Source organism: Bidens hawaiensis, unplaced genomic scaffold, assembly GCF_021521415.1.
Source record: "Bidens hawaiensis isolate Kalapana, Puna unplaced genomic scaffold, B.hawaiensis_p1.1 tig00002423_1, whole genome shotgun sequence".
Lineage (NCBI taxonomy): Eukaryota > Viridiplantae > Streptophyta > Magnoliopsida > Asterales > Asteraceae > Bidens > Bidens hawaiensis.
The window spans coordinates 2,886,960-2,905,782 of record NW_027491133.1 but is presented as its reverse complement, the minus strand read 5'-3'; the positions used below and the strand labels follow the sequence as shown (position 1 = coordinate 2,905,782).

Genomic DNA, 18,823 nt, shown 5'->3' with positions numbered 1-18,823 from the left:
TTATTATTCTTTTTTTATATCAAAAGTTATTTCCTTTTATTTTAAGTAAACTAAAAGAAAAATAAATTGACATAAAGTTTGCAACTTACATATAATTGTTTTATATATATATTTATATATTTTCTTTTTGTAAAATTGTATTTTTAAAGTAATATCATGCCAAAAATAAATAAATTCATGTAACCGTATTTGTGTTAACCCATAAATATTCATGTATTGTTTGGGTTCATATGGTTAACGCAATTTTCAAGTTCATACAATGTCAGGGTAAGTGCCTGATTAGACACCATAACCATGAACACGTCTTGTTTAACACCATGTAACTTTGATTATATAACAATTCATCAAAATACTGATTAAATAACGTGACATGATATGCAATTATGTATCGTTTCTTTGAGGCCTCAAACGTGGCCCTTTGTGTATATGTTACAAGTTACCATTTGTCTCCTCATCTCTCACCACCAAAACCAAGTTGCAGTTCATCTATACCTTTCATAAATCGATGGTGGACCCCCTCTCTCTATATAGATACATATGCATATGTATTTATCTTCCTATGGGAACTATATATATAGGTTGGTGCATGGTTGCATATCTGAAAGTGGGTGTGTTTTGAATAAAAATAATTAATACTATTAAAGTTATTAAGTGTAATAAATATTTTGTGAATAAAGATGGGAAGACAACCTTGTCGTGACAAACTAGGGGTGAAGAAAGGGCCATGGACTGAGGAAGAAGATAATAAACTTATCAACTTTATACTAACCAACGGCCAGTGTTGTTGGCGTGCGGTACCCAAGCTCGCTGGACTCAGGCGTTGTGGGAAGAGTTGTCGCCTCCGTTGGACCAACTACCTTCGACCCGACTTGAAGCGCGGTCTACTCAGTGAGTCTGAAGAGCAACTCGTTATTCATCTCCATGCTCGTCTTGGCAATAGGTAATGAATCTTGTGTTTTATATTGGTTTGTTTACCAAACTAATTAACCAATATAAAGAAGGATTTTGATTCTAATAATCTAATCTATAACCTACTGGTTATAATAATTTAGTGACAATTTAATTAACCAAATACTCATAAACTTTTTTTTTTTGTCACTGACATATTTACAATCGATTTTTAAATGATTCCACATAATTTAGCTCACAAGGAATGTATGTTCCCTCATTTCGTTCTTAAACATTCATGTGAGCGAGAGTAAGTGTAAATTTATGATAATCATATATGTAATTTATCAGTAGGTTAATTTATATTATTATAATTCAATTATTTAATTTTAAAATAAAAATATAAAATTAGAATTTCTAGAGATTTTTTTTTTAAGCCACCTTTTGCTAACACACAAAATAAAAAATGATCAAATTTCTTTTTATCTTTTTATGGATGAAATAAGAAATAATTCGGCACGTAACTTAATTATTGATAATTATATAAATTTTAGCTATGGCCGACATGTTTCATAGTAAAGCTACGAAATAGATTTTTTAGTGCCAAAGTCTATTGAGAAGTCGTAATTCAGAATTTAATTAATATTCTAAAGATAGGAAAACCTTTGGTGGCCTTTTATTTTATTTTTTAGGGGTATTTGGGATTCCTTATTTTTTTTCTATTTATAACTTATTGAAAAGTTAAAAGGTGTTTGAGATTGATTAATGTGTAAGTGAAAAAATTCATAAGTCATAAGGTTGTGACTTATGACTTATGGATAAGTCATAAGTCTTAAGAAGGTAAAAATAAGGAATCTTCTACACCCTCTTATGATTTATGATTTTCAAAGTATATTCTATTCTATTTTTATCGCCAACCTGTCAAAAAGATAAATCGATTGTATGCCATGGTTTAAAATAGAATCGTTATTTTTTGGCATATTTATACACATAAATATAAGAAATGTGGTTTAAAGTAGTTTTTTGTTTTATTTTATTTATTTGGAACTTCGAAAATCTTTCGATTAACATGTATGTCTTGAATGTTTTTTTAACACACCTTGTGCTCATCACTTGAGTTTGAATCATTATTCCCTCGTTATGTTTTATTTGATTAGATAGTACCAACAATCATACGGCTACGTTTTATTTTATATGAATGACTTGTAGGGTATTGATATGATCCTATGAATTTCCAGATAACAGTTTTTCATGGTTACTAAAAAAGGGCACACAATATATATCATAAGAATTTATGCATTTATTCGAAACACATAAAACTGAAAGTTTTTCGTCTTTTTGTTTGTTAGGTGGTCCAAAATCGCAACAAGATTACCTGGACAAATAGATAATGAGATAAAAAATCATTGGAACACGCATATAAAGAAAAAACTTATTAAGAGAGGAATTGATCCTGTAACTCATGAACCACTTCAAAAGGATCATCAAAACATTGAGACGACCTCTTCTCGTGAAGAACAATCCACACAATCTGAAAGAAACAACCATTCACCGCCAGTGGAAAGCACAACCGCCACAGGAAGCTCGTCTTCACATGAAAATTGTTCAACTTTGAGTGGTTAACCTGAAATATCGTTCGAAAGCCTTTGTGAAGATGAGAAGTTACTAAGCTACCTCTTAGGTGGTGATGAGCCTCCACTAATTGATACAACAAGATGGGAGTTACCAAACAATGAGCAAGACTTCAATCATGATATTGCCGCCTTTGCTTCGTGGGATGATTGCGCCACACGACTATGGGATGGCCAAGATTTTGGACTTCATGATTTTTGGATTGACCGTTTCAACGAAGCTGAGATGGGTGTCTTCGACTCCCTCGATACAAGCAACAAACAACAAAAATGAAGTTGCTATGGTCCAAAGGAATAAGCTTATGTTGTTTTACGACCTTGGCTCATGACAGTTTCATATATATGTCCAATGAGTTTATAAAACAATACTAGTCCTAACAAAGAACCATATTGTTGCGTAAATATTTCGTCGTGTTATTAGGGTTACTACAATATGTGTCCCTTTAAGTTCGTGTATGTGTGTTTTCTGTTGATAAACAACAGTACAGTTTTTTCATCACTGTTTGTCCCTTGAACATAATTTCAAATTTGTATATATTAGTTATGAAATAGTGCTTTATTTAAATTTACATGTTTTTGCCTTTTACTTACTTTATCAATGATTACTGACAGATATACCTTATTTGTTAATTTTTTGTCGATAATATATAATTTCATAGTAGTGAGCTATATTATCTTCTGTTTTGTTGTTCTATGTGTAACGCTTGCATCAGAAAAAGAAAATATAATTTTGTATTATTTTAAATTGCTAAATATTAAATATATATATATATACTCTATAATAAATAAAGGTTCTTAATGCCACATGGTATCACATAAAATAGCTTCTTACATAATTTTCCCACATCTCACTTTTATTAAATGCATTTCCCTTTTTATTAATTGTTTTATATTTAACTCTTTTTTTCCTTCTTAATCAATTATTTTCTCTTTTCAATAATTATTTTTTAATTTAAAAATTTAACACAAACATAGATATATTATTTAGTTTTATATAAATATGTTGTATTAGTTATTAATATTAAGCTTTTATAAGTAACAAATTTTCACGTTGATTTAGATAAAATAATTAATTTCAAATAAAGAAATTTTAACTTTATGTTTGTTTTGCAATGAAAATTAATAAAAGTTAAAGTCAATCACTATAGATGGTTTGATTTGTTTTTGAGACAACTTGTTTTAATGCATGGTAAGTGATGTGTTTCATTATCTAAATTTGAAATAAAAAACAAAACGAGACTACTAATTTTGATATGTAGGTTAAAATTACAAATATTGTATAAAAAAATATTTAAAGATTTATTAATTTTCAACAACTTTTTATTTATGTATTGTGTAACATATAATTTATCCTACCATATGTCATATCTTTATATCATTTGACATATTACATTATGTTATTATCTAAACAAATTTATTTATTCTAACTCGTGTTCTACACGGGTCTTAATGTCATATGCCATCACACATGAATGATCCTTACAAAATTTTCCCATTTCTCTCATGTTAAATATATATTACGTTTTCTTATTAATAGTTTTATATTTTATCATGTTTTATTTCAATATATTATTATTGAGTGAAATGCAGTTTTCGTCCATATGATTTGTCGAAATCTGCGGTTTTAGGCCAGTAGTATTCCCTCATCTCTCTCACATTAACTACATTTCTCTTTTTAATATTTCATTTTCAATTTTTAATAATTTCATCATAATTTAAAAGAATTAATACCATTATAAATATGTTAATTTGTTTAATATAAAATGTATTGCATTAGTTATTAATATTAGATTTTTATAAGTAATCAGTACGAAACGGTGGGTCTCTTTAACCGATTAAAGTATCAAACAATGGTCATGTGAAAATAGTTTAAGATTAAAATGTTTTTTGGTCCACGAGTTGGTTTAAAAAAGTTGTCATTTACAACTAAGTTTTGATATAGAAAATAACAAAGAAATAATTTATGATTTATGAATTTTCAAACAACTTTTTATTTTCAAATTACGTAATGTGTAATTTTTACTGTATAATATATAAATATGTGATACATTTTTTTTTGTATTTCACGTTATGTTACTATTTAAAAATTTTACTTATTATAACTCGTGTGCTACACGAGTAACTAACCTAGTATATATATATGTATATATCATTCTACACCCTTTTAACCCAGCCCGGCCCAAGCTCGCCTCACATATTAAGAACAAAATGTATAAGGCTTGTTAGCTTGTATAGGAAGTCTCATAGGGGGCCGTGGACACACAAAAGTCACAATACCGCTACGAGAGAAGAATTCACAACTCACTAATGATTATGTATATGATAAGTTAATACTAATTAAGAGGTGATAATGTAGGTGCTCAAAGGTTTCACAATGTAGCCTTTAATTGATGGTTGGTTGTTTAGACGGAGGAGGGAAGTAAGAGTGTTTAAATTCGGATACTCGGAGTTTTGGATATAAATAGATATCTGAATTAAAAAGAAAGTTTATTATTTAATAAGACAATATATTTATTTATTAATATGGAAACAAGAAATATAATTTCGAGAAACAGAAGGATATTTGAAGTGTTGGAAAAGAAAAGTACCATGTTTTAAAGGAATAATAATAATAATAATAATAATAATAATAATAATAATACCTTTTATTTATAGCGTAGAGAAAACAAGAAGTTCCCCTAGCTATAGCCCTAATCCCCGTGTTCGAGCTTTCAGGTGAGATCTTATTATTTATACCTAATCTCTATATGATTACTACTCATCACCTTTATGCCTGTGATATATGCTTGCTTGCTTAAACTCTTAAGTTGTAACTTAAAACTCATGATCGAACGTACGTAGGGTTTCACTAATTGACTTCCACAATCGTATCTTTGTCAAATAAAAACTAGTTTCCTCAATTGTCGGAAACTGTGTTCATATTTATATTCATATTAATTACTAAGGTACATTGTTTATAGATGTTTCCAGTTTTTTGACTATGCATGATTATATTCATCCAAATTTTATTGTTATCTTTTATGTAAACTCATAAGGTTATATTACTCTAGTCTCTAGCATAATATAATTAAAGGAAGGTTGAAACATTGTTGAGCAACTTATTATATGGTTAAATATAGGCTGTACAAAATTAAACTTTGCATTTGTGATTTGTCATATGATTGGTTTTAAATAGGCGATCTAGAAAACAAGTAAATTGTTTAGACTTAGGGACTGTAGGAGGATGAGACGCAGCTGTACATAAAGCTTATTTGGTTGTACAAAGAGTACCACCTCGCTTATTTGGTCTTCTTATATTCGTGTACCTTGATTAAGTTGCTTGGAATGATAGTTTTTGAGTTGTGACTTGTGAGTTTCATCTACAAATTGCAGTTTTGACTTTTGACCAATGAGCATATGTATGGGCTCAATTCAGAGACGTTTAATATCTATTTAGTCAAACTGGTAAATACAACGAGTCAAACGGGTTGGAAGCTGCCCAAAGTTTATATTTAATGCATAAAAGTTCCTAACTCATATTACTCTAAAAAGTTAGATTATATGTTGAAACATATAACTTTCTAATTTTGAATAGTTTATAACTAAAAATAGATTGATTTGGGTTAAATATGTATGTTCTGAAACGGGTCATACGTTTAAAGTTCAAAAACTTATCTGAAATTGTGTAAATTATTACAGGAAGCGGTCTCAAAAGCCATGGATGATGCATATACCATTCAAATCAGTAGCAACTTAGTCAAACAGCTAGCTGCTGACACCGTCACCGACAAAGTCAAGAAAAAAAGAAAACCAAAACCAAAAACTCCCCAACAAAACCAAATTCATGACGCCTCCCCTGCCAATGGACAGCTGCCAATGTACCTCCCAACACCGCCACCTGAATTGCCTGCTAATGCTGATGTGGACGCCATCAGGTCGGTTATTCAAGAAAGTGAAAGGGTTATGGAGAAAGTTGAAAAGAAAGAAAGTGAGATGGTGGCTGAAGTAACACAAAAGGCGAAAGAGCTTCATGAAAAAGAGTTTAAACTTCCACAACCAAAGCGTATGCCTTGTTGGGATGATTTAAAAGCGTGCTTGGATTGCTATAGAGAAAATATTAAGGACACGCTAAAATGCAGTACGCGGGTGAAGAGTTTTGCTGACTGTGTTCACACCATAAGGCAGCAATTTGGTTCATCAAATAAATAAAATGTTATAATACACGGTTTTGCTGGTTTTAGTTAGATGATTTGGAATAACTCAAAGTTGCCACGGAGGAATAGTTGAATTGGTGGAACAGAATTTGAGTTGGATGCAAGTTTTGTGGGCGTTCAATTTGGTTTATACCTTATTGTTAGCTGATGAATCCATTTTTGTTGCTTTGTTTTTAAAGATGTTAAGGTTTTTTTTTTTATTATTATTTGTTAATCTGATAGTTATATGATCATAGGATTGTTAACAGTTGCTACATGACCTTAAAACCCCAATTCGGATTGTTAATATGGCGGAGATGGTTGTATGAAGTAAGGTGTTTATGGTTCAGTTTTGATCGCTTTTGTTTAAAGTGTTAGTAACCGTCTTTAGTATCTTTAATAGCTTCAAACCAAAACCAAACCGTTACAAACAAAACACATGAAACTACTACACATGTATGGCGAATTGGTAAATGCATAATTGACTACACAAATTATAACGCAATCAAATTCATCATCACGACGGTTGTTTAAACATAACTTTACTCACTTCATTTTCTAGAAACAACTCAAAAACAGTTTTGCAATGTGCAAAACGTTGCTTGCTTTAATAATCAACAGACAGAATGATAAAGTAGATGTTTCATTGCTTTCGCCATGCCATTTAAGTAATATTTACCTTTTACACATTATGATGATGCATCGTATTAGTTTGTTTTCTCCATCATCAAAATCACATGAGCATAACTTACTAAACTTGGTGACTTTGATGCATAGAGTTGGAGAATAAGTTAGTCACACTGACTCAAAACCAATATATTTTTAAGTAATATCTTGTTGAATCACCAAACTCATGAAATCTACAAATCCACAACAATTTAAAGCAAGCAGGCTTAAATAGCGATGATTAGTGATTTGTTTTATTGTTAAAAACTAAGACCAAAAAGTCTCAGCCAAAATTAATTAAAAAACATGGAGATGCGGGGTATCGATCCCCGTACCTCTCGCATGCTAAGCGAGCGCTCTACCATCTGAGCTACATCCCCTTCGTGTTATATCATAATATACAAACCTATTTCAACAATAGTACTGTTATTGTTATCATCTAAGTTGTTAATGATCAATTCGTTGCCGGAAATTTACAAACTGAAACTGCTGATTTTAGTGGGTCATATGTAGTGAACTTCACTATCATCAAATAAAACTAGACCATCTTTCGAGGACAAAAGTATGAGTATGAGAAGATGACAAAGATTTCCCGAGAGCACGAAAAAAGAAGAAGCATAATTCATTGTTTTGTTTTTGAGTCATTTGTGTCAAACCTTTACTAAAAGCAGCATCATTAACCAGAATACGATCTCGGATCTCTTAAGGGGTAGGTGCCAGCTGGTTGCTAGTATGTTTTGATTTAATGTTTAAAGCGAGAACGTACATTTTGCTTAGTTTAAAAAATGGGAGACTTTAACCTTAACTAATTAAAGTAAAACAAACTTTTAGAATAAAATTACTACAACTAATTACAAGGGATTTAAGCAAATTAATAGGAATCAAAACAAAATCAATCCCACAGATGGCGCCAATGAAGAAACACGAATCTACTCCCCTTAACGGGTCTTAGATCCAATTAGTCTACAGGGTAGGATATGGTTAACTGCCAATACGATATGAACACAATTCCCAAAGTCCAATGACGTGAACCTGCAAAACAGACACTGTGAGCTCGTTACGGAAAGGACAAGAGGGGGGATCTTCGCGTAACCACCATCCGGCGTGAGAATAAGTACAATTATGATGAAGATAATGCACTTAAGTAAATAGTGAAAGTACAGTGGGAGTGAATATGAATACCTCATGATAGTTGAGAGGGTATTTATAGCCGAAGAGTGTGGGAAAGTGATTGGGCCAGCTGTCCATCTGGAAGATGCTCTCGTAACCACCTGGACACGTGTCATCATACTATAGGTTTAGTTTATACGTTGCATGTGCATGTATAACAACCTGGACACGTGTCTTCACAGGATAGGATGATAGACAACCTTGACCATGTGCACGGTTATAACGGCCTGGTCAGGTGTCCTTCACTGATTGGCTGAGATGTCACATATTACTCGAGAAAGCACTTTGGTAGATCTTCTAGAATGTTATTGATTAATGACAACTGGCCCGGGGCATTACCTCAAGATTATTTACGCGGATAACTTCTGAGGGTGCCAGGATGCTTCCGCATGTCCTGTGAGGGTGTTTCTTCCTCAGGTGATTATGCGGGTGGTCCATATGTCCCGCGGGTGTCATATAAGAAACTTCTGATTGACCCGCGGGTTATGCTCAATGGTATTTGGGTCTTTTTGGTACCCTACCTCTATAGATATCATGGGCTATTCTAATTTGTCGCACGTACGTATGTTCACATAGAGTCTCTTAGTTAGATTCACATGTTTATTGGTTCAAAAATACAAAGAGATATCGAGATTTATTCTTGTAAACTGCAAATAAAAATCATTGATTCTCAAGATGGCATGTAGATCAGTGAATCTTACAGAATCTTACACTTGCTAATAAAGACTGGGGTCTCCACAAATTATTCTCAAAATCCAAAATTTGTACGTGTAATTGAGAATAGTGAGTTTCAGTTCATTATCATAGTCATGGAAATCAATGATTCTCACATGTTTAAATTGGTTTGTAAGGTATGCACATTGTGTATTTATTGTGAAAATAGTTAGGTAGTTGTGTCACTTTTAACCATTGCATGAATTGATTTACAATCCTCAAATTATCTTTATAGTGAGTTTTGTGTGTGGGGCTATCTTTTTTTCTGGTTGGTTACGATGTTTTAGTCTCACTTATTCACTAAGCATCACTAACATCCGCGAGGATAATATAATTTTAACTAAACAACTCAAAAAGAAAAGTCAGGTCCTCTTGATGGATCAATATGGTAATTCAAGCTCATTAATGGTCACGCCTCATCCCAACTCATAAATTGTGAAGAACTTGTAAATTATTATCTTACATTTTTATGAATAGTAAACCTGCGAGTGAGTTGCGTTTTATATGGTATATAATTCATATAAATACTTATGACAAAATTACAAAGACTATCCTTCTATGTTTATACTAAATTACAGTGATTGGTCATTATCCTCAAAATGACTCGGGCTGTAATTTACGTTTCTAAATGCTACACCGTTGTCATTTAGCCCTAACTCTGTTATCCTCAAAATGACCAGAGTTGCACTTTACATGTCCACTTTAGCCTTAACTCTTTTAGCTTTTGTCATATATTAGGGGCACATGATGACAAATTGGTCGTTTTACCCATTTACAAAAAAGACATTTTGGTAATCAACTAAAATAGTATGTAAATAACCATTATCAACCCACCACACCAACCCCACCCTAGCACCGCACTACCAGCCCTAACACCACCTCTTCCAATCGCTTCTAACCCACAACATGATTTGGGGTGGGAATCTAATTTTAAGGTTGGGTCGAATAAGAAGATCGAAGCAAGATCGATGATCCAACGGAACTAGATGGAAATTATTTAATGAAAAGAGTCTTTTGATGAAAGTTGACAGAAAAGAAAAAAAAAGGAAATCATTGTGTTATTTCGACTTTTTAGTGAGCATTCATATTAATCCTTATTCCTCAACTATATATTTTAAGCAAAATTGTAAGTTTTTTTAAAAATCAAATTTTGCACCTCATGATTTTTTCAGAACCAGTTTTATGTTAATGTCTATTATTTTAGTTCTCTCTCATTTTCTTAATTGAAGAAATAATTGGAAAATAAAACAGCAAGTACAAAAATGAGTAATAACCCGCAGTAAAGGCTGGTACGATTCAATTCAACATTTTGTTCGTTTGAGTTTGATTGTGTCGTAGCTCTATAATTCGGATTAGGTTTATCGTTGTATGAACTGCATTGCTGATATTGACCCCAAAAAAGAAACGGTAATTGTAAAAACTAAATAAAGTCAAGTGGTGAATGGATATTAAAGACAAAAACAAAATAAAAAAACAATATCGAACATTTTAAAATTTTAGATAGCGTTTGGGAGACGTAAAATATAGGAAGTTTATGTATATATATATATATATATATATATATTACGGATATCGATATAAATTTATGGACGTTGTTGTAAATGCTTTTAGAAAACTAGTTATTCTTCGTTATCTTTTGAAAAGATTTTTTAATTGTTATTTTTTTATCATCTTATCATATTTAATTATTAATGACTTTTAATGTTATATTATTTCAAAACCAATTTATATTAGTTTTTACTTGTTTCGGTTCATTATATAAAAATGGTTTAGGGGAAAAAAGTAAGATGCATTAAGCCCTTTTAAAGACGAAAATTGAGAAAATTTGATGTATGATATCAATATCAGAAGAGAAAGTTCAGGGATAAAGATATCCACTCTCTCCACCTTAACTAAAGTAAAAAAAATGGGTACCCAATTTTCTATGAAGCATCTCTCTTTATACCAATCATGCAATACAATCATTAGATATAAGAAGGAAAACATAACAAACGTAAAAAACACATATATCTACAAAAGAACTATTACGGTGGATTGTGTATGGGATCAGAACCCTTGGGAACGTTTTCTTGAGGATTAATGAGCGTTTTAGAAACGTCTTCTGACATCACCCTCTTCTTATAACACTTTTCTGCCAACTCTTGAAACCCGTATTTTTCCAACATGCTACATGCATCCTTTCTAGTATTAATATCAAGATGCACGTTGCTTGACGAACGACCGCCTTCCGAGTTTGATATACATATCGACAAACCTAACAGCATACAAAGGGTGTATTTGAAAAAAATAGCCATGTTGTAGATAAATGAGAAGGATATACAAACCCTTATATAGCGATACAATGTGCATAAATGATATATATGACAATGATGAATGAAGATTTGATTGGAGGAAATCACGTTATGAAAATTGTCTTTTAATGAGCATTCATTTTGGAATGTTATAAAAAAAATGGGAAATCATATATTGTTATTTAAACTTTATAATGAGCATTAATTTTGGAATCCCTATATCTTCTCCAACCATATATTTTAAGGGAAATTATAACGTTTATTTTCAATCAAATTTTGCACATTAAATGAATTGAACAACATTTGGAACCACCCTAATACTTGGATGAGTTTTTCTAAGACGGGGTGTCAATCGTCCATACTGATTTTAACGCTCTAAATCTGACTAACCCAAAAACATTATCAAAGAGGAAACTCATCGCTGTTAGAAAACTCCCTTGAATTAGGTTTTGAACTTTAGACCTCAATATCCCAAATCTTAACTATTACCTCATGTGATCACCTTATATGATACTCTAAAATATGGTATAAATATCCGCATTTAATAGTGATTACACACACATATCCACTCTGTATATTAATTGCATATATTTTTGGTGACCGGAAGTAAACAAAAGTATAATAAAAAAAATATAAATACGTTTTATTTAATTGAACAAAGAGTGAGACGAGGAATTTTAGAATAAGATGTAGGAAATTTGTAAAAGATGAACAATTTTGGTTAAAGATGTATTTTAGTTAAATTATATGAATATCATAATGTAAAAATTATAATAAAATTAACTTAGAATTATTATTTATAACCAAAATCCAAAAGGAACTAAATAAATTAACCCAAATTAAAACATTTATTTATGAGGGAAAGTTTTATCGGGTCATACTTAGACCTGCAATGGTATATGCACCATATTGTTGGATTCATCAAAAAGGCAAATACGCGTAAACTGGATATGTAGGGTTCCACCGAATAGGAAATGACACTTTTTGGGAGAGATTAAGGGTGACTAGCATATCCGATATGATAACGGAAGGAAGATTAAGATGATTTGAACATGTAAAAGGAAGACAATCAACGACTTCTATTAGATCAATTGGTAAATATTATTATAGAGGGGATGAGGGCATGGCATAGAAGCCAACCTAAATTAACCTTGGATGCGAGAAGAAAGCATGACTTGCTACACTAAAACCATAATAAAATAAAAATAGCGGTAGCATATGTACCAATATATGCCTTAGCACACTAGAACGCTACCTCTAAATGGCAGGATAACCTAGCCAAATAAATTCACCGTAAGTATGATATGCTTTAGAAATGAAAAAAAATGGAAAGATTTAAATGAAGAAATAAACAATAAGATTAAACGTTTTAAATAAAACTAGTAGATGTAAATTCAATAAACAATGAGTTGCGATAGGGTGTTGATCATAAAAGATGTAATGTTTTATCAATAAAAATATGTGAACACTCACATTTCTACTCTTGGTTAGAGATTGTGCTTAAAAAGTTGTACATGTTGCTTAAATTGTTGTACAATATCTATTAATCTTAGGCAGCTTCACGTGTTATGTATACCTTACACCTGTCCCCGGCCTCGTTTGTGTGGAAGCGATGTTTTGTTGAAGCTGTTGAACATATCCGATACGAACCCTACGAGTTGCGGAGATCTTTAATTAACACCATCACTCCACCGTCTATGGTGTGACTTATAGTTATAATTGAATGTTTTATGGATTGATTTTTATTTTATGTTTGCCACTCTTATAATGTTATTAATGAAATAAAGCAATTTCTTCCAGGAATTTTATTTTATAGTGAAACATCTATAATGTTTGTTGTCATGATTTGGACCATTTTTCTTACTTTGCATGGTGTTGTGTAGTTTACTATAGAGGCTATGATGATCGGTTTAAACGAAGGGGATGACGATGATCAGATTCATGTCGTGGCGTGGCAAGATTCGGATGGCATTGCCATGAACTAGGCAACCGTTGATTTGCAGCAAAGTATTTTTCTCACGTACTCATTGTTCATTCGAATTATTCGAATCAAGGTTTACTATTTTGTTTATTGATTATATTTATTTTAATTTATGTTTTTTATTATAGTTGTTGAAGAGCTACTAGTGCTATATTATTCCTTTATAGTTTACTATAACAGCTATGAAGATCGGTTTAACTAAGGAGACAACGATCAATCAGATTCATATCATAGGTTGGCAATGTTCAGACGGTTTGTTTGTCTCTCTTGGTCGACAGTGACGATGGCCAACTACTTAGCATGGCAACTTTAGTTGTTGCCGTGGCGCCACTTAGCCCTTTTTTTGTTAGCGATGGCAATGACGAATCGTGTATATGACTCTCGTTGTTTTGTAATGATCATGATGATATCGTCGGTTATTATGGAGCCTTTTCGGTTTCTTTCTCTTTTTGCTGAAGGTTTTAGCCGGCGGTGATGGTGGGCCGGTGGCTTGTTGCCTTGTTACTTGACATGGCAACCAAAGTTGCCATGACGTTATTTTGCCTTGCTTCGTTGGCAATAGCAATGAGGAATTATGTATTTGAGCCTATTTGTTTAGTAATCACTTGTATAATCGAGTTAAATTGGTTTTCTTTTTTTCTTTGCTTGTTCTCTCTTTCTCTCTCTAACATGGGTTTTTAGCCAAAGTCGAACTTTCTAGACACAAACCCGAGCAAAACATTGGTTATAAAACCTAGTTGTTGTGACCTTTAAGTTTAAAATAACCACCATTAGTTTTTTGTAAGTTAAATCAATTTATGTCCTCATAAAATGAAAAAATTACATTTTTTTTTCTATTAAACTAACTAAACTATGAAATGGGTCCTTTTTGAAAATTAGTTCAGTCTTTATCCTTTATTTGTATGTTTGGCTCAGTTATAGTCCTTTACACTAACGACCATCCACTTTCTTTGTTAAGTCTACTCATGTGCATAGCACGTGAGGGCATTTTGGTCGTTTCAACTATTATTTAAAAATAATATATTAACAATAACAAAAATAAAAACATGTCATCTTCTCTATCATCAGTTCATCACCCACGATGGAGCAGTCACCACTCACCGCCCACATCATCGGAACTACCACCACCGCTCTGCCTCTCACCACCTCACCTAAACGTAATTTCAATCGCAAACACCGTCAACAACCTCAACCTCATCACAACCATTTTCACTCCCCTTTTGTAAACCCTAACCCTAAATACCCAAATCTTCCATCAATAAACCCAATGTTAAGAACCCAATTCAATCGCCCCTTTCCACCATCTCCCACTTATGTTCCATGGCCAATCATTCCATTGCCTCATCGTCGTCAATTACAGGTATCCCACAACATCGTAGTGTGGTAAATTTGGCGAGCGGCGATGGTGTAGCTGGCAACTTGAATTTGGGCTTCTAATTAAATTAAAGAGGGGGTGGGGAGTTTACGGTTCCGACCACCACAACATTGTTGGTTAATTCCTTCTTCCCTTTCTCCACCCGATTAAAGTGTACCCCTCACTTCATTTTTAGATTTTGAAATGATGTCATCAACTTCATAGAAGATTTTCAAAGAAGTTTGTGGTCGATATTAAGTTTTGAGGGGTTCAACGAATTGGTGGCTATGGTCGGGATACGGTGGTCAAAGGTTTGGTGGTTTAAATATGAAGGGGTGGGCTGGTGAGGAGTTGTCGCGGCTTCCATTTGTTGTTAACGGCAACAGCTAGTGGTGGTGGGTTATGGTTAAAGGGTAAAAGAAAATTGAAACGGGTTTTGAACTTTGATGAAGATGGTGGCGGAGTGGCGGTGTAAGCGGTTGTAGCTATGTTGGCCAGTCTGGTAGCGGAGTAGTGGCTATTGTGGTGGGTGAGGATGAAGATGAAGATGGTTTGATTATATCTAGATTAAGAAGATGAAAAATGATAGGCCCGCAACCTAAAATACAGTATTTAGTTCTTTTATAATAATAATAATAATAATAAAGGTTGGAAATCACCTATTTGTCCTCGTATGTTTGGCACATGCCAAGACTTACTTGAATGGCTGTTAGTGTAAAGGACTGATTTGTTTGGCACATGTCAAGACTTACTTGGATGGTCGTTAGTGTAAATGACTAAAATCAGGCCAAACATACAAATAAAGGATCGAGATTGAAACTCATTTTCAAAAAAAGAACCTAGTACAATTTTTCCTCATAAAATAAATATTTGAAAGGTAACCAACGAAAGATATTAAAATATCTATCTAAATCAATTATCGCGCCTTGAACCAATAATAAGCAGTTGTGCAAGTACACTACATCCAATGGCGGACGTACGCAGATCCACCATCTTCTTCACCGAGCAACACCTCTCTTACGCCGATATCATTCCTCCAATTGAAGTAAGTAGTACTCATTCTTCTTCCAGTTCAATTCATTATATAATTTTCATATTTTAATAATATCCGAAATCGTATGATCATCAGGTTCGAGCTAGAATCGAAGTAGCCGTCCTTAATTTCCTCGAGGCTTTGAATTCTCCAACTCCTGCCATCTCAATCCTCCCTGTGGTTCGAATTCCTCACTTTTTAAACCTAATTATTAACAATTAACGCTGATCTGTTTCATTACTTTCTGTAAATTAGTACGATCGTTATATTATTACTAATAAGCTGCAATTCAAGTGAATTTGACCTTGAATCGTGTATAGATTGAATAGTGTTCTTATTATCATGAGGTTTATGTGTATGATGATGTTAGTATCTTCTGCACACGCACGAAGCCGAATGTAAATACGAAAGCAATAAATGAACACGGTGATTTTACGTGGTTCGGTCTAAACTCATCTACATCGTCCTCGTGTTCATTTGCTTTCGTATTTGTGTTCGGTTCATGTAATCCTGTGTGTGCGGATCCTAACATCTGAGTGGCAATGAAACTGTTTGTAGATTGTGGATTTGATTAAAATGTTACAAGTGAAATTAGTTTGAGATCGATGCTCTTATTATCATGAGGTTTATGTGTATTATGTTAGGATCTGCACACAGCACACACACAAACTGTACATATACGAAAGCAATAAATGAACACGAGGATTTAACGTGGTTCGGTTTAAACTGACCTACATCCTCGTGTTCATTTATTGCTTTCGTATATGTGTTTGGTTCTTGTGTGTGTGTGTGTGCAGATCCTAACATATGAGTGGCAATGAAACTAGTTGTAGATTATGGATTTGATTTTTACTGCTATTTAGGCAAAACTGATGTAAGGTTTACTATTATGATACAAGTTTGCAGTGTTTATTGAGGAAACTAGTGTAGTTGATTGTTTCTTGATGTGAATGAAACAGATCAACCGTAAGGCGAGTAATCGCAGAGTGAATCATGGACTGTTAACTGAAGATTCATGGATTTTTCTGTCGCGTTCATTCTGCACAAGATCTTTGATGAGAGAGAAAACTACTAAGTCTTTCATAAGAGGTATTATTTAAAGCCTCCGTCAATAATTAGATCCACGCAATATCACTCGGAAAAGTTTCTTATTATCTGTTTTTGTGTAAATTAGTGTGGAAGATGATGGAGATGTGTTATGAGATTTTAAATCAGGAAAAGAGAGTGACTCAGAGAGAATTGTTTTACAAGTTGCTTTGTGTGTCACCAGATTATTTCCCTACTCAACTACAGGTCAATCAAACAATCCAAGGTCAAACCTTCTTTCCATGTCACATAACATTATCATCTCTGCATAAGTAATTAACATGTGCTTGTTTTTCGGATCCTCCAATTAGACATTGTAGCATTACTTAGATGCAGCCGTTTTAGTCTTGGAATCATGGCGTCTAGTAGAGGAGCCGTAGCAGGTCGTTTATTATTACAGGTATAAAATTAGATAGTTTATAGGGTAATATTATTTTTAATAAAAACTTATGTTGATAATTAGGAGCCTGGTCAAGAGATTGTTGACTGCACCACATGTGGATATTCTGGATATGCTATTTCTGGTGACTTGAACTTGTTAGAAAAACTGGTCATGAAGACAGATGCTCGTTATATCTTTGTTATTGAGAAGGTATGTGCTTGTTTGAATTTGTTTTTTTTTTACTGTAGGAGTATTAATTATTGACTCTGTTTATGTTTAGCATGCAATATTTCAGCGGTCAGCAGAGGATCGTCTGTTCAATAAAATTCCATGTATTCTTATCACTGCAAAAGGATACCCTGATCTTGCTACAAGGTAAATATTACTTTCAAAAGTTCAACCAGTAAAATAACAGTTTTTTCTAACTCAAGTTCTTGATTAATCTCACATAGGTTTCTTCTTCATCATATGAGTCGAGCATTTCCTGAAATTAAAATCTTAGGCCTGGTTGACTGGTAAAGTATAAAAGTTTCTGGTTGACATTTCGGAGTTTAGAATCATAACCGCTTATTATATGCCCACCTGTATTTGTTTATTGTATGCTATTCAGGAATCCAGCTGGATTGGCTATTCTATGCACCTTCAAATATGGAAGCGTTGGAATGGGATTAGAAGCATACAAATATGGTAGTAATATTTTTAGTCCTTGTTTTCTGTTAAATATTGAGTCACATTTAAACTTTTGGTAACTTAATTCATCACCCATGATAAATGTGAATTTAAGCAAATTGCTGAACGATGCAAATCAGTCATCAGTGAATCTTTTTCTTTGATCAGCTTGCAATGTCAAGTGGTTGGGATTAAGGAAAGATGATTTGGATGAAATACCAGAAGAATCTTTCATTCCGCTGAAGCCAAAAGACATGCAAATTGCCAAAAGCTTAATTTCTTCTGAAATATTGCAGGTATGCTTCTAAAACTCATCATAACATTGCATCAACATTAATTTATTATAAATAATCAAATAAAAGATGAAGTCTTAAGTAGAAACTCATTTTTGATAGGATAACTATAAAGAAGAGTTAGCAATAATGGTTCAGAGTGGCAAGAAAGCTGAACTTGAAGCTCTGTATTTCTATGGATATGATTTCTTAGGGAAATATTTAGCAAACAAAATTGTGCAGGTCAACTATATTTAGTATCAAACTATCAACTACTAACCGCTCTTCAGTCTTCAGCAGCCTCAAGTAGTGTACCGGAGGGCATTTTTGTACATTTCTATACTTCCAGAAAACCAAATGTCAGCTAGCAACTCATAATATTCTATAATTATAACTTGATTCCTTTAGTAATAACTACTTTTTATACAAATTTTTTCAAATTATAAAAAAAAATTCCAATTTAATTTTTTTACATATTAAGACAACAGTTAGAAGATTAAATGCCTAAACTACT

General features: G+C 32.8%; 2 protein-coding genes, 1 non-coding gene and 1 pseudogene across 4 annotated transcripts; 3 read left to right on the top strand and 1 right to left on the bottom strand.

Moving 5' to 3' along the window:
- The first annotated feature begins 548 nt into the window (after nt 1-548).
- Nucleotides 549-2,793, top strand: LOC143619324 (MYB-like transcription factor ODO1; annotated as a pseudogene). Its single transcript, XR_013151170.1, has 2 exons — nt 549-940; nt 2,238-2,793. The product of XR_013151170.1 is annotated as an MYB-like transcription factor ODO1 (transcript).
- A 3,422-nt stretch (nt 2,794-6,215) lies between these two features.
- LOC143619249 (uncharacterized) lies at nt 6,216-6,707 on the top strand. Its single transcript, XM_077091220.1, has one exon. It carries the CDS (start codon nt 6,216-6,218, stop codon nt 6,705-6,707), a length of 492 nt encoding a protein of 163 aa, XP_076947335.1.
- A 957-nt stretch (nt 6,708-7,664) lies between these two features.
- Nucleotides 7,665-7,737, bottom strand: TRNAA-AGC (transfer RNA alanine (anticodon AGC)). Its single transcript has one exon. It is a non-coding gene; the product is annotated as a tRNA-Ala (tRNA).
- Nucleotides 7,738-15,831: 8,094 nt separating this feature from the next.
- On the top strand, nt 15,832-18,567 carry LOC143619323 (meiotic recombination protein SPO11-2-like). Its single transcript, XM_077091273.1, has 11 exons — nt 15,832-15,912; nt 15,997-16,080; nt 16,860-16,989; nt 17,075-17,212; nt 17,298-17,386; nt 17,450-17,578; nt 17,649-17,743; nt 17,821-17,883; nt 17,979-18,055; nt 18,206-18,333; nt 18,433-18,567. The coding sequence occupies exons 1-11, from the start codon at nt 15,835-15,837 to the stop codon at nt 18,565-18,567; spliced, it is 1,146 nt and encodes a 381-aa protein (XP_076947388.1). The 5' UTR covers nt 15,832-15,834.
- The last annotated feature ends 256 nt before the right edge of the window (nt 18,568-18,823 follow it).

What these genes read in the sequence shown, in the direction of transcription:
- LOC143619249 (XM_077091220.1), top strand. Translation starts at nt 6,216, where the DNA reads ATGGATGATGCATATACCATTCAAATCAGTAGCAACTTAGTCAAACAG.
- LOC143619323 (XM_077091273.1), top strand. Translation starts at nt 15,835, where the DNA reads ATGGCGGACGTACGCAGATCCACCATCTTCTTCACCGAGCAACACCTC. An exon ending in TACTAAGTCTTTCATAAGAG is followed by an intron (nt 16,990 to 17,074) that starts GTATTATTTAAA and finishes TGTGTAAATTAG; the next exon opens with TGTGGAAGATGATGGAGATG. An exon ending in TTTCTTCTGAAATATTGCAG is followed by an intron (nt 18,334 to 18,432) that starts GTATGCTTCTAA and finishes CATTTTTGATAG; the next exon opens with GATAACTATAAAGAAGAGTT.